The 16,384-nt window shown below is 33.5% G+C and overlaps 1 protein-coding gene across 1 annotated transcript in view; it reads right to left on the reverse strand.

Moving 5' to 3' along the window:
* Nucleotides 1–16,384, reverse strand: part of pex5la (peroxisomal biogenesis factor 5-like a) — a 174,116-nt gene that overhangs the window by 12,946 nt on the left and 144,786 nt on the right. The window contains exons 9-12 of the mRNA XM_072914604.1: nt 10,869–10,985; nt 8,969–9,112; nt 4,197–4,267; nt 783–968 (exon numbers count right to left, since the gene is read on the reverse strand). Of these exons, the coding sequence (XP_072770705.1) occupies nt 783–968; nt 4,197–4,267; nt 8,969–9,112; nt 10,869–10,985 (518 nt within the window). The remainder of the gene's footprint in view (nt 1–782; nt 969–4,196; nt 4,268–8,968; nt 9,113–10,868; nt 10,986–16,384) is intronic.

Below are 16,384 nucleotides of genomic sequence, written 5' to 3' on the forward strand. Positions count from 1 at the left end.
GCCAGCTATATCATTTTATGTGGCCTGCCATTTCATTTTTCGTGGCCTGCCATATCATTTTATGTGGCCTGCCATTTAAATGTGTCTATATGTATTAATGTATATAATGTGTGTGTGTATTAATGTATGTATGTGTGTATATAATGAATGTGTGTATGTATATAGTGTATGTGTGCGTGTATATATTAAAGTTAAAGTACCAATGATTGTCACACACACACTAGGTGTGGCGAAATTATTTCTCTGCATTTGACCCATCACCCTTGATCACCCCCTGGGAGGTGAGGGGAACAGTGGGCAGCAGCGGTGGCCGCGCCCGGGAATCATTTTTGGTGATTTAACCCCCAATTCCAACCCTTGATGCTGAGTGCCAAGCAGGGAGGTAATGGCTCCCATTTTTATAGTCTTTGGTATGACTCGGCCGGGGTTTGAACCCACAACCTACCGATCTCAGGGCGGACACTCTAACCCTAGGCCACTGAGGGGATGTCAAAACAACATTAATAATTTGTATTGAAGTGTGCCAGAGTGAACAGGGAGGGGGCGGGCCAAAGTCTGCTCAGGTAAGCAGGGGGGGGGGGGGCAAGGTGTGCCAGAGTGAACAGGAAGGGGGCGGGGCAAGGTGTGCCCGAGTGAGATGCAATGTGTGAATGTGTGCACTGACAGAGTCTGGGCTCCAAATAAGATTCCACTAAGGGCCAATTTAGTGTCAGTTGTGCGTGACACTTGAATGTAAACGCAGTGAGTACCTGTCGTGTCTGGCCATGTTGGGCACCTGGGACATCCTGCGCTGGGACTTGGGCGAGGCCGCCAGGTGCTTCTTGTTCTTCAGCAGCTGCTTGTACTTGGGGTTGTGTCGCAGCCAGCGCAGCAGAGCCTCGCACGCGTCCAGGCGCATCCCCGTGTTGGTCAGGCTCACCGCCAACGCCATGAGGGCCGCCAGGTTGTTGGGGTGGAGCTCCAGACACCTGCATGTCAACACACCTTATTTACTTTTTTCCTTCGCTTCGAACCCTGCAGCTTATAAAACTGTGCAGCTAATTTATGGATTTTTTTTTTTGCAGACAGACATGATGCAAAAAGTTGAAAAAATTGCATTGCCCTTCTGTTTGGACTGAGCTTTCAGCCGGAAGTACATTTTCTGTTCTGTCTTCTCGCCGTGCATAGCATTTCTACTGGTGTGGACTCTTCATTCGTCACACCAAGCAAGGTTTAAGTTTTACAATATAACTAAAACAATTCTTACTTACTAAAGCGTCCCATGTGTGATGTCTGTAGGAGTGTTTTCATGCATATTTGTACGGGCTATCTTAATGTAATGAAGCAATCCTCGTTAGCATTAGCTAATATGCTAACAGGTTTATAATAATAATAATAATAATAACTGGGATTTATATAGCGCTTTTCTAAGTACCCAAAGTCGCTTTACATGTAGAACCCATCATTCATTCACACCTGGTGGTGGTAAGCTACTTTCATAGCCACAGCTGCCCTGGGGTAGACTGAGTGTCTGTGTGAGTATTATTAACTTACATTCTTTTTGTATTGTTTCAGTTTCACAAATTCCTCAGTAAATTCACCAAAACGTCACCGTGGAGTTATTGAGTCCTGACAATGACTTCTGTTTTGTTTCATCGGCCGTTTTACTGCCCTGTTACAGACACTGTTTGGAAACATTTAAGGTATGTAAATAAACATTTACAGAATATTTATGTGTAAATAACTCATTTCACAACGTATATATCTGCGGCTTAAGGTCTGGTGCGGCTAATATATGGAAAATATTTAATCTTCAAAAATTTAGTAGGTGCGGCTTACATACTGTACAGGTGTGCTCTATAGTCCGGAAAACACTGTAATTTTATCTTTAAAATCTGTCGAGGGCCAATTAAAAAAACGAGCTCACCAAATTTTCAATGCCAAGAAAAACGCTCCAACGTACGTAAAGTAAGGCTCCACATTTCCAAAAATGCGCTAGCTTGATGCTAATATACATTGGTTTCGCTACTGATTAGCATTAGCGATTTCTGTCAGGTTCAAACACTGATGACATCTATTAAACAGACAAAGAAGCAAGGAATCAAACAGAGACAGAATTCAATTTGGCTCAATGAGGAGAAACGCTTACACCTGTACCCTTTGACAGTGTCACCACGCTCTGACGAAAGATTGTACGCCTCCTCTTTTATTTGGACTTTCCCTGATTACATGGCAACAGCTGTTTCTAAAGGGACGGGGGTCGTAAACGGCCGCTGCCTTCGGTCACAAAACAGTTCAAAGAAAAGGTGCCTGGAGGGGGGGTCAGGTCCTGCTTCCTCTCCGCTTTGTAGATCTCGGGTCAAGACAAAATCTTACAATACATCAAAGAAACCGACACCTTCATGTCGCTTCCCATCCTACACAGTGGAGTTTTACAAGCCTTTTGATTGGTAAAATTGCCGGAAACTCATTGAAACACAAAGTTTTGTGATGACTTAGATACAATTATTCTAACAATTTCACATGGCGATTTCAACCCGTCCAAATGTGTTCATGAAAACTACAGCTAAGATGCACGTTACCCTCAAACAGCTGGTGCGTAATAAGTAGAAGACTTACAGTATAAACACTTTTTAGGGCGCAACAAAAATAAATAAAAATACTTGCAAGTGTAATGGTCGCACTTTGGACACCCCTGGCATACAATAGTTGGATTGGGCAGGGATACTGTTTTTTTATTTCATTTTATTGTTTTTATCGCAAATGTGTGATATGAAAATGAAGGTGGGGGTAAGTGTTGCCATGGCGACGCCATCTAAAACATCTAATGTCACTTCAGACCACAACACAGATGGCAGCGCTTACGTAACAAAAACAATAAGCTGATATCTGACTGCTGGATTAAAGTCCAGTTCTGACTAACACACACACACACACACACACACACACACACACACACACACACACACACACACACACACACACACACACACACACACACACAAATGTCTACGTGTGTATAAATGTGTATACGTGTATATATATATATATGTGTGTGTATATATATGTGTGTCTCTCTCTCTCTCTCTCTATATATATATATATATATATATATATGTATACATATATATATATATATATATACAGTATATAGCATTGTCCCACCCACACAACCATCTGATTGGTTACACACAGAGCGGTAACAGCCAATCAGCAGTGCGTATTCAGAGCGCATGTAGTCAGTGCTTCTGCGGTGGGGTTAACAGGTAGCAGGTAATCATCAGGCAGCACACTCTCCCCAAATGATAATAAACACCTCCCAGTCAACTACTAGTAACATCACTATGAGCCCGTTGACCTTCTAGAAACAAACGGCAGCTCAGCTCGCTCGCAGTCCTGGCTTGAGGTGAAGGCTAATTAGCTTTTAGCGTAACGTTAGCTCATTTTGCGGTGTGTGTATGTGTGTTACGGACAGCAAAGCCCTGTCTGTCTGTTATTTCACTTGACCTTTTTCTGTGTTGATTGAGCTGTGTTGAAGCAGCAAAAAAGGACATTATGTTAAATGAAGAGTTTCTGTCTCTGATAGTTGATATAATAATGTAAGTGCATCATAAAGCCTACATGAACTCCATGGTGTTCAGGGATGAATAGTCTCTCCTATTGCTATTGTACTATTTTTTTCAGCTATAGTTACATTAACTAGTTTTGAATGGCAGGGTCCCTGCTATCACATGTTGATACAAATATAACATTTACATAATAAATCAACAACAGGCTTCCCAAATGCTGTAATAAATTAAGCATGATGAGTTGACTTGAAACTGTTTAATGTTGCACTTTTTATATGTCGAAGAAAAGTTTTGTCATTTTATTTAATCTGAACAACAACTAATGTTGATTAACGTGGGCAGAATTATTATAGTGTTCCCAATGTTAAAAGGATAAAGCCATTGTTTACAAATTTGGTAAATAAATAACCAAAAAATTTATATTTTGTTGTTTTCTTACTGTACCGAAAATGAACCGAACCGTGACCTCTAAACCGAGGTACGTACCGAACCGAAATTTTTGTGTACCGTTACACCCCTAGTATGTATATATAAATGTATATATATGTGTGTGTATATACGTATGTATATATAAATGTATATGTGTGTATATATATGTTTGTATGTATATATATATGAGTTATGTCTATATTTATATATTTGTGTTACCTCTGCAGGGAGACGATGGCTGCCTGCTCGTTTTCGTTTTCAGCCTGGGTGGTCCCCAGCACTTGCCAAGCCTGCAGGGAAGCAACACGGTTCAAGTTAGACTTTTTAAGTGCTTTTATTTTGAAAAAAAAAACGCAACACCCCAACACTTTCCACAGTAAGTTGATTAGTCAGCTGGGATTGGTGTGAAGGGTGTGACGTCACGCACAACCCAGGCACCGTAACATGGCACTGTTGGATTGTAGGGACTGGCACGGGCAGTCGCTGCCAAAAAAAAGTACCGAATTTGGTACCGATCTCTAATCAGCAGAAAAGTTTACCTTGAAATTTTTTTTTTCAAGGTAAAAAATGATTTTCAAGGTAAAAAAAGATTTTCAAGGTAAAAAAAAATTTTAAGGTAAAAAAAATTTTTCAAGGTAAATTTTTTTTTAAGGTAAAAAATGATTTTCAAGGTAAAAAAATTTTTTCAAGGTAAAAAATGATTTTCAAAGTAAAAAACATTTTTAAGGTAAAAAACATTTTTCAAGGTAAAATGTTATTTTCAAGGTAAAAAATGATTTTCAAGGTAAAAAATGATTTTCAAGGTAAATTTTTTTTTCAAAGTAAAAAATTATTTTCAAGGTAAAATTTTTTTTTCAAGGTTAAAATTGATTTTCAAGGTAAAAAATGATTTTTAAGGTAAAAAATGATTTTCAAGGTAAAAAATTATTTTCAAGGTAAAAAAAAATTTTCAAGGTAAAAAATGATTTTCAAGGTAAAAAATGATTTTCAAAGAAAAAAATGATTTTCAAGGTAAAAAATGATTTTCAAGGTAAAAAATATTTTTCAAGGTAAAATTTTTTCTTCAAGGTAAAAAATGATTTTCAAGGTAAAAAATGATTTTCAAAGTAAAAAACATTTTTAAGGTAAAAAATGATTTTGAAAGAAAAAAATGATTTTCAAGGTAAAAAATGATTTTCAAGGTAAAAAAAAATTTTCAAGGTAAAATTTTTTCTTCAAGGTAAAAAATTATTTTCAAGGTAAAAAATTATTTTCAAAGTAAAAAACATTAAGGTAAAAAACATTTTTCAAGGTAAAATTTTTTTTCAAGGTAAAAAATGATTTTCAAGGTAAAAAATGATTTTCAAGGTAAAAAAAAATTTTCAAGGTAAAATTTTTTTTTCAAAGTAAAAAATGATTTTCAAGGTAAAATTTTTTTTCAAGGTTAAAATTGATTTTCAAATTAAAAAATGATTTTCAAGGTAAAAAATGATTTTCAAGGTAAAAAAATCTTTTCAAGGTAAAAAATGATTTTCAAGGTAAAAAATGATTTTCAAAGAAAAAAATGATTTTCAAGGTAAAAAATGATTTTCAAGGTAAAAAATGATTTTCAAAGTAAAAAACATTTTTAAGGTAAAAAATGATTTTCAAGGTAAAAAATGATTTTCAAGGTAAAAAATGATTTTCAAAGTAAAAAACATTTTTAAGGTAAAAAACATTTTTCAAGGTAAAAAATGATTTTCAAAGTAAAAAACATTTTTAAGGTAAAAAACATTTTTCAAGGTAACATTTTTTTTTCAAGGTAAAACATGATTTTCAAGGTAAAAAATGATTTTCAAGGTAAAAGAAAAATTTCAAGGTAAATTTTTTTTTTCAAAGTAAAAAATGATTTTCAAGGTAAACATTTTTTTTCAAGGTTAAAATTTATTTTCAAGGTAAAAAATGATATTTAAGGTAAAAAATGATTTTCAAGGTAAAAAATTATTTTCAAGGTAAAAAAAATGTTTCAAGGTAAAAAATGATTTTCAAGGTAAAAAATGATTTTCAAGGTAAAAAAAATTTTTCAAGGTAAAATATGATTTTCAAGGTAAAAAATGATTTTCAAGGTAAAAAATGATTTTCAAAGTAAAAAACATTTTTAAGGTAAAAAATTATTTTCAAAGTAAAAAACATTTTTAAGGTAAAAAATGATTTTCAAAGTAAAAAACATTTTTAAGGTAAAAAACATTTTTCAAGGTAACATTTTTTTTTCAAGGTAAAAAATGATTTTCAAGGTAAAAAATGATTTTCAAAGAAAAAAAAGATTTTCAAGGTAAAAAAATTTTCAAGGTAAATTTTTTTTCAAGGTTAAAATGATTTTCAAGGTAAAATGATTGTATCGCACATGGTATCACACACAAGTAAACACGTTGCAGGACTGCTTGTATCGTACATGATATCACACACAAGTAAACACGCTGCAGGACTGCTTGTATCGCACATGATATCACACACAAGTAAACATGCTGCAGACTGCTTGTATCGCACATGATATCACACACAAGTAAATAGGCTGCAGGACTACTTGTATCGCACATGGTATCATAAAGTAAACATTAAGCAGGACTGCTTGTATCGCACATGACATCACACAAGTAAACACTAAGCAGGACTGCTTGAATCGCACATGATATCACACACAAGTAAACATGCTGCAGACTGCTTGTATCGCATATGATATCACACACAAGTAAACATGCTGCAGGACTGCTTGTATCGCACATGGTATCACACACAAGTAAATAGGCTGCAGGACTGCTTGTATCGCACATGATATCATACACAAGTAAACATGCTGCAGGACTGCTTGTATCGCACATGGTATCACACACAAGTAAATAGGCTGCAAGACTGCTTGTATCACACATGGTATCACACACAAGTAAATAGGCTGCATGACTGCTTGTACCGCACATGTTATCACACACAAGTAAACATGCTGCAGGACTGCTTCTATCGCACATGGTATCACACACAAGTAAATAGGCTGCATGACTGCTTGTATCGCACATGTTATCACACACAAGTAAACATGCTGCAGGACTGCTTGTATTGCATATGATATCACACACAAGTAAACACACTGCAGGACTGTTTGTATCACACATGATATCACACACAAGTAAATAGGCTGCATGACTGCTTGTATCGCACATGTTATCACACACAAGTAAACATGCTGCAGGACTGCTTGTATCGCACATGATATCACACACAAGTAAACACGCTGCAGGACTGCTTGTATCGCACATGATATCACACACAAGTAAACATGCTGCAGGACTGCTTGTATCGCACATGGTACCACACACAAGTAAATAGGCTGCAGGACTGCTTGTATTGCACATGGTATCACACACAAGTAAATAGGCTGCAAGACTGCTTGTATCGCACATGATATCACATACAAGTAAACAGGCTGCAGGACTGCTTGTATCGCACATGGTATCACACTCAAGTAAATAGGCTGCAAGACTGCTTGTATCGCACATGGTATCATACACAAGTAAATAGGCTGCAGGACTGCTTGTATCGAATATGGTATCACACACAAGTAAATAGGCTGCAGGACTGCTTGTATTGCACATGACATCACGCAGAAGTAAACATGCTGCAGCACTGCTTGTATCGCACATGGTATCACACACAAGTAAATAGGCTGCAGCACTGCTTGTATCGCACATGATATCACACACAAGTAAACAGGCTGCAGGACTGCTTGTATCGCACATGGTATCACACACAAAACCATGACTTCTGTTTTGTTTGATCATCCATTTTACTGCCGTGTTACACACACCGTTTGTGCAATGGCTCAGTCTTTTAGATGAGTTCGCTCACTGCAAGTGCTGCTGGGTCAATGTGAAAATTCCTGCTGTTTAAAGCTTTGAACCGGAAGTACAAGTGCTCTTCTGTGCAGCGTTTGTAAGTTTTACAATATAACTAAAACAATTCTTACTTACTAAAGCGTCCCATGTGTGATGTCTGTAGGAGTGTTTCCATGCATATTTGTACGTGCTATCGTAATGTAATCAAGCTAGCGTCGTTGGCATTAGCTATTATGCAAGTTCACGAGTGTCTGTGTTGGTTTTATTAACTTACTTTCTGTCAGAATAATTTTATATAAGTTATCACAAAACTTTGTGTTTCAATGAGTTCCCGGCGAGAAGACAAAAGCTGTCTTTGATCCTACCAAGAAGAAGGCTTGTAAAACTCCAGTGTAGGATGGGAAGCAACATGAAGGTGTTAAGTTTCTTTCATGTATTGTAATTCACAGAAATATTTTGTCTTGACCCAAGAACTACAAAAGCGGAGAGGAAGCAGGGCCTGACTCCCCTCAAAGCGACCTTTTCTGTGAACTGTTTTACGACCTTTTCTTTGAACTGTTCTGTAACCAAAGGCGATGGCTGTTTACGACCCCTGTCCCTTAGAAACAGCTGTTGCCATGTAATCAGGGAAAGTCCAAACAAAAGACTACAATCTTTCGCCAGAGCGTGCTGGAGACTGTACAAATCGTACAGCCCAGACGTTTCTCCTCAAATTGAGCCAAATTTAATTTTGTCTCTCTTTAATTCCTTGCTTCTTTGTCTTGTTCAATACATGTCATCGGCGTTTGAACCTGACACTTTCTTTTTGTATTGTTTCACTTTCACAAATTCCTCAGTAAATTCACCAAAACGCCACCGTGGAGTTATTGAGTCTGTTTTAGCTGATTGGAGAGCTAGTTTGCGCAGCTAGTGGGTCCATGATCATGGCTTCTGTTTTGTTTGACCAGCCGTTTTACTGCCTTGTTACAGACAACAATTAAAGGTATGTAAATAAACATTTCTGTGTAAATAAGTCATTTCACAACGTATATATCTGTGACTTATAGTCTGCTGCGGATAATATAAGAACATATTGTTTTCTTCTATAGTCTGTAAAATGGAGTTAGTAGTAAAAGTGATACTTGGCAGTGATACCAATGCATTGACCTCTGAATCGTGAGGGTCCTGCAAGACCGCCGCTTCCAGCAGAAGCACGGCGTTTGGCAAGTCCCCCTCCCGAGACTTCTTCTGTCCCTCCTCGAAGGCGTTGGCCAGGTCCTTGTAGGGATTGTCCGTGTGGAAGTAGTAGCCCTGTCAGCACAACACAAGGACGAGGGGAAGTTGAGCCAGGTCACGACTAATCCATCTTCAACCTTCTTTTTACACCTGGAATTAAACCTGGGAGTTTTGCAAGCGCGATTGGCCGACGAGGTGACCTTGAAAGAAGTTTGTGTCAAAAATCACACTTTGTTTGGTCTTCTTTTACTGAGAAATGGTTTCGACAAAAATATATCAAATATTACAAACTATTCACTAGACTTCTTCGTCTGAACTTGCAGCTTCGGGGCCCGAATGTGTTTCTAGAAATAGCAGCAAGTAACCTTTTTTTTTACATGAATGCCCGTTGTTGCCATGGTGACCCCGGTCGTCTCTGATAATGCAGAATGAAACTAATAATGACCAACATTTGCCACACGCTTCATTCATTAGACAGGATTGGTCTTCAATGTGTGAATGTGATGATAATAATAGACTGTATACATACTATAATTGACTGTATACTTAATATAATTGACTGTATACTTAATATAATTGACTGTATACTTAATATAATTGACTGTATACAAAATATAATAGACTCTATACATACTATAATTGACTGTAATCATAATATAATAGACTGTATACTTACTATTATACATTGTATACGTAATATAATTGACTGTATACATAATATAATATATTGTATACATAATATAATATATTGTATACATAATATAATTGACTGTATATATAATATAATAGACTGTATACATAATATAATAGACTGTATACATACTATAATTGACTGTATACATAATATAATTAACTGTATACATAATATAATAGGCTGTATACATAATATAATAGACTGTATATATAATATAATTGACTGTATACATAATATAATACATTGTATACATAATAAAAAAAGACTGTATACATACTATAATTGACTGTATACATAATATAATTGACTGTATACATAATATAATTGACTGTATACATAACATAATAGACTGTATACATAATATAATTGACTGTATAGAAAATATAATAGACTGTATACATACTATAATTGACTGTAATCATAATATAATAGACTGTATACATACTATAATACATTGTATACGTAATATAATTGACTGTATACATAATATAATATATTGTATACATAATATAATATATTGTATACATAATATAATTGACTGTAATCATAACATAATAGACTGTATACATAATATAATTGACTGTATAGAAAATATAATAGACTGTATACATACTATAATTGACTGTAATCATAATATAATAGACTGTATACATACTATAATACATTGTATACGTAATATAATTGACTGTATACATAATATAATATATTGTATACATAATATAATATATTGTATACATAATATAATTGACTGTATATATAATATAATAGACTGTATACATAATATAATTAACTGTATACATAATATAATAGACTGTATACATACTATAATTGACTGTATACATAATATAATTAACTGTATACATAATATAATAGACTGTATACATAATATAATTGAATGTATACATAATATAATTGACTGTATACATAATATAATTGACTATATACATAATATAATTGTGCTGCAGGTTTCATACATGTCTTTTCCACCAAGAACTATAGGAGGCGCCCTACATCACCAAAGGTCCTGGATGTTTGTCTATTGATCCAGTTTGTATGTGCTGTCATTAGTCCTGCACGCATGCATACTGTACATACAGGAAGTCCTATTTACAGCACCGCTCGTTAGTGGCTAGTGACCTTCTCGTGGGGCGAGACCGTGGAGGGAATCTGTCCTTCTTCGTTCTCCGTCAGCCAGTTCCGGCGAGCCAGTTCTTCCCACTCGGCTTGCATCTTGTCCCAGAACTCGGTGTCGGACTACAGACCACAAGGGAAGGAGAGGATCAATGATGGCCACCGTTTCATGTCATCACTTATGTCGAACAATAAAAAGATCAATATTATAACTCAATCATCACCTTGGCGATGACGGGAAGAAATGGAGCAATTGAAATTCATATTTGATCAATCGTAATACATCCGTACACGCGCAGTCCTCCTCTTCCCATGTTTGTGCTAAATCAATAATACGCTGAGGAAGGACTATGTCTCTCCTGCTGGCCGAGCATGCAAGTGAAATTAATATGAGGAAAGTGGAAGTGAACGTAACGTGAGAAAAGGGAAAGTGACGTGAGAAAAATGAAAGTAACATGAGGAAAGTGAAAGTAACATAAGGGAAGTGAAAGGAACATGAGAAAAGTGAAAGTAACGTGAGATAAGTGAAAGTAACTTGAGAAAAGTGAAAGTAACATGAGAAAAATTAACATGACAAAAGTGAAAGTAACATGAGGAAAGTGAAAGTAGCATAAGAAAAGTGAAAGTAATGTGAGAAAAGTGGAAGCAGCATAAGAAAAGTGAAAGTAATGTGAGAAAAGTGAAAGTAACATGAGAAGAAGAAAAGTAAAATGAGAAAAGTCAAAGTGAAAGTAATGTGAGAAAAGTGAAAGTATCGTGAGAAAAGTGAAAGTAACATGATAAAACTGAAAAGTAAATATGAAAAAAGTGAAAGTGAAAGTAAAATGACAAAAGTAAAAGTAACATGAGGAAGGTGAAAGTAACGTGAGAAAAGTGAAAGTAACATGACAAAACTGAAAAGTAAAATTAAAAAAGTGAAAGAGAAAGTCGAATCAGAAAAGTAAAAGTAACAAGTGGAAAGAGAAAGTAACGTGAGAAAAGTGAAAGTAACATGAGGAAAGTGAAAGTAACATGAGAAAAGTGAAAGTAACATGAGGAAAGTGAAAGTCACATGAGAAAAGTGAAAGTAACGTGAGATAAGTGAAAGTAACTTGAGAAAAGTGAAAGTAACATGAAAAAAATTAACATGACAAAAGTGAAAGTAACATGAGGAAAGTGAAAGTAGCATAAGAAAAGTGAAAGTAATGTGAGAAAAGTGAAAGTAGCATAAGAAAAATGAAAGTAACATGAGAAAAAGAAAAGTAAAATGAGAAAAGTCAAATTGAAAGTAAAATGACAAAAGTAAAAGTAACATGAGGAAAGTGAAAGTAACGTGAGAAAAGTGAAAGTAAGTTGACAAAACTGAAAAGTAAAATTAAAAAAGTGAAAGAGAAAGTCAAATCAGAAAAGTAAAAGTAACAAGAGGAAAGAGAAAGTAACGTGAGAAAAGTGAAAGTAACATGAGGAAAGTGAAAGTAACATGAGAAAAGTAAAAAGAGAAAAGTGGACGTAACATGAGAAAAGTAAAAGTAAAAAGAGAAAGGTGGACGTAACATGAGAAAAGTAAAAGTAAAAAGAGAAAAGTGGACGTAACATGAGAAAAGTAAAAGTGAAAGTAACATGGGGTTAGTCAAAGTAACATGAGTTAAGTGAAAGTAACATGAGGAAAGTGGAAGTAACATGAGAAAAGTGAAAGTAACATGAAGAAAGTGAAAGTAACCTGAGAGAAGTGAAAGTAACATGAACAAATTGTAAGTAAAATGAGAAAAGTGAACGTAACGTGAGAAAAGTGAAAGGAGTATGAGGAAAGTGAAAGTACCACAAGGAAAATGAAAGTAAAATGAGAATTTTTTAAAAGTAAAACGAGAAAAGTGAAAGTATCACGAGAAAAGTGAAAGTGAAAGTAATATATATATATATATATAAATATATATATATATATATATATATATATATATATGTTACATCACAGCATGTATGAGTATGAATCCCGTGTGATGATGAATGACAACTTCTCCATTGTAACAAGCACCTCGGCGGGTCATGTGACTGCGAGGGCGGGGTCAGTGTGTCAAAGGTCATCTCATCAGCGCTCTGCGCCGCCTTGTGATTGACACGGCGGCCATTGTGGCTCCTGACAGCCGCCATGACAGCCTGCTGACACATTCACTCCAGAGTTTTCCTGCAGGCGTACATCACCCACACTATATATATATACACTACTTGTTATACACTACTTATTATATACTACTTATTATATACTACTTATTATATACACTACTTATTACATACTACTTATTATATACACTACTTATTATATACTACTTATTATATACACTACTTATTATATACTACTTATTATATATACTACTTATTATATACACTACTTATTATATACACTACTTATTATATACTACTTATTATATACATTACTTATTATATACGCTACTTATTATATACGCTACTTATTATATACTACTTATTATATATACTACTTATTGTATATACTACTTATTATATATAATACTTATTATATATACTACTTATTATATACTACTTATTATATACACTACTTATTATATACACTACTTATTATATACTACTTATTATATACACTACTTATTGTATATACTACTTACTATATATACTACTTATTATATACACTACTTATAATATACTACTTATTATATACACTACTTATTATATACACTACTTATTATATACTACTTATTATATACACTACTTATTGTATATACTACTTATTATATATATTACTTATTATATATACTAATTATATACACTACATATTATATACACCACTTTTTATATACACTACTTCTTATATATACTACTTATTATATACACTAGTTATTATATATACTACTTATTATATACAACTTATTATATATACTATTTAATATATACAACTTATTATATATACTGTTTATTATATACACTATAAGACTTATTATACATACTACTTATTATATACTACTTATTATATATACTAATTGTATACACTACTTATTATATATACTATTTATTATATATACTATGTATTATATACACTAATTATTATATACACTATTTATTTAATATACTACTTATTATATACAACTTGTTATATATACTACTTATTATATATACTACTTATTATATACACTGCTTATTATATACACTACTTATTATATACTACTTATTATATATACTACTTATTATATACACTACTTATTATATATACTACTTATTATATACGACTTATTACATACACTATTATATACAACTTATTATATATACTACTTATTATATACAATTTATTATATATACTATTTATTATATACACTATAAGACTTATTATATATACAACTTATTATATATATAATTTGTTATATACACTATAAAACGTATTATATATACAACTTATTGTATATACTATAAGACTTTTTATATATACAACTTATTATATATACAACTTATTATTTATACTGTAAGACTTTTTATATATACAACTTATTACATACACTATAGGACTTATTATACAGTATATAAAAGTTATTATACATAAAACGTATCATATAAAACATCTTATACGGTACATAAAACTGGCGGACTGCCTCTAAGAAATGATAGATAGTACTTTATTGATTCCTTCAGGAGAGTTCCCTCAGGAAAATGATGTCATGTTTCATGGCAACAAAGCAAGCATGGCTGGTAGAAAGCAGTCAAAAGTGAAGTTTTCAGAAGTTGCTCCCCAGGGGGTCCAAACTTTCTCCACTAAAACAATGGAAGCATGCGGCGACCATTTTTAAATGTTTCATTTACAAAACCAATAATCAACTTCCGATTATCTGTCGAATAAAGTTTTATTGTCAGTTTATGCCCTTTTTGAGTTGTATTTAAAATCAGTTTTTTTATGGAAAAAATATTTCCATAAAAATATATTTCCCCCCCATAAATGTTTAAGTTTTGATGTGAAGTAATCAGAGCCTTAAATACGTCAATAATTCATAACATTCATTTGGATTCATTATTACTTTTTCAGCAATGACAGTTTAAAAAAAATCCCACTAAAATTCTGGGGATCCAAAACACTCATAAACGTGTTCAAAATAAGTCATCATTTATTTCTATTTCTTAACTTTCAACACCTAAATCTTCAGCTCAACTCCACACCCATTATAAGTTTGTATTATTATTATTATTTTAAATGTGTTTCTTTGTTTGTTTAATTCCCTTTTTGCCATATAAAACCTAAATTTTTATAGCCAATATACTCACAAATATTTTAAAGTGGAATATTTCAGCTTTGATTAGGTCAATAAATCATAACAACATTCATTATGATTCATTATTATTTTTCCAGCAATTACAGCTTGAAAGAAAATAAACATCCTGCATGGCAGTTTTGTCTTATTAGACTCTTTTATTTATCTTATTTCCGACCGAGTTCACAGGTAAACACCTCAAAGTCATATCTTTTTGGAACTTGACACATGCTAATTGTTAGCATGCTAACTTTAAAAGCTTTTTTTAAACTAAATTTGCAGGTAAACATCTTAGTGTCGTTTATTTTGGTACTTGCCACATGCTAATTGTTAGCATGCTAACTTTAAAAGCTTTTTTTAAACTAAATTTGCAGGTAAACATCTTAGTGTCGTTTATTTTAGTACTTGCCACATGCTAATTGTTAGCATGCTAACTTTAAAAGCTTTTTTTAAACTAAATTTGCAGGTAAACATCTTAGTGTCGTATATTTTGGTACTTGCCACATGCTAATTGTTAGCATGCTAACTTTAAAAGCTTTTTTTAAACTAAATTTGCAGGTAAACATCTTAGTGCCGTATATTTTGGTACTTGCCACATGCTAATTGTTAGCATGTTTACTTTAGCAGCTTTATTTTTTGCTAAGTTTGCAGGTATACACCTCAGTGCCGTACATTTTGGTCATTTACCCATGCTTAATTGTTAGCATGATAGCTTTTTTAAAGCAACTTTTACAGATACACATCTCAGAGTCGTATATTTTGGCACGTGGCACATGGTAATTGTTAGCATACTAACCTTAGCAGCTTTTTTTGTTGTTAATAATTTAGCAGGTTTACGCCTCAAGAGCCATATAGTTTGGGTATTTGACCCATGCTAATTGTTATCATGCTAAAAGTAGCATTCTAGGGGGGTAATTTTGCAGGCATACAGCTCAGAGTCATACACTTTGGTACATTTTGCAATATATGCTAACGTTTCATGCTAGCTTTTTTTCATCTTATTTTGCAGGTGTGCACCTAAAAGTCCTAGTTTTTTTGTTCTCTGACACTATTTGACTTGGGATTTTTCACACGCAATGTCTACCACAATTGCTTTTTGTAATTTACAGACGTTTTGTTGCAATTAGAACAAATTGTGAACAGTTTTATGACTCAAATCTTTCTTTCTACTCTCTACTTACTTACAGATCCCAAACCTCTAACCGCAAAACGACCCATTTGCTCTCACATTGTTAGCAAGATGAATGGTTTTCTTCTGGGTCAAACACGTCTTGAACT

This window comes from Nerophis lumbriciformis, linkage group LG14 (genome assembly GCF_033978685.3).
Source record: "Nerophis lumbriciformis linkage group LG14, RoL_Nlum_v2.1, whole genome shotgun sequence".
NCBI classification, from domain to species: Eukaryota; Metazoa; Chordata; class Actinopteri; order Syngnathiformes; family Syngnathidae; genus Nerophis; species Nerophis lumbriciformis.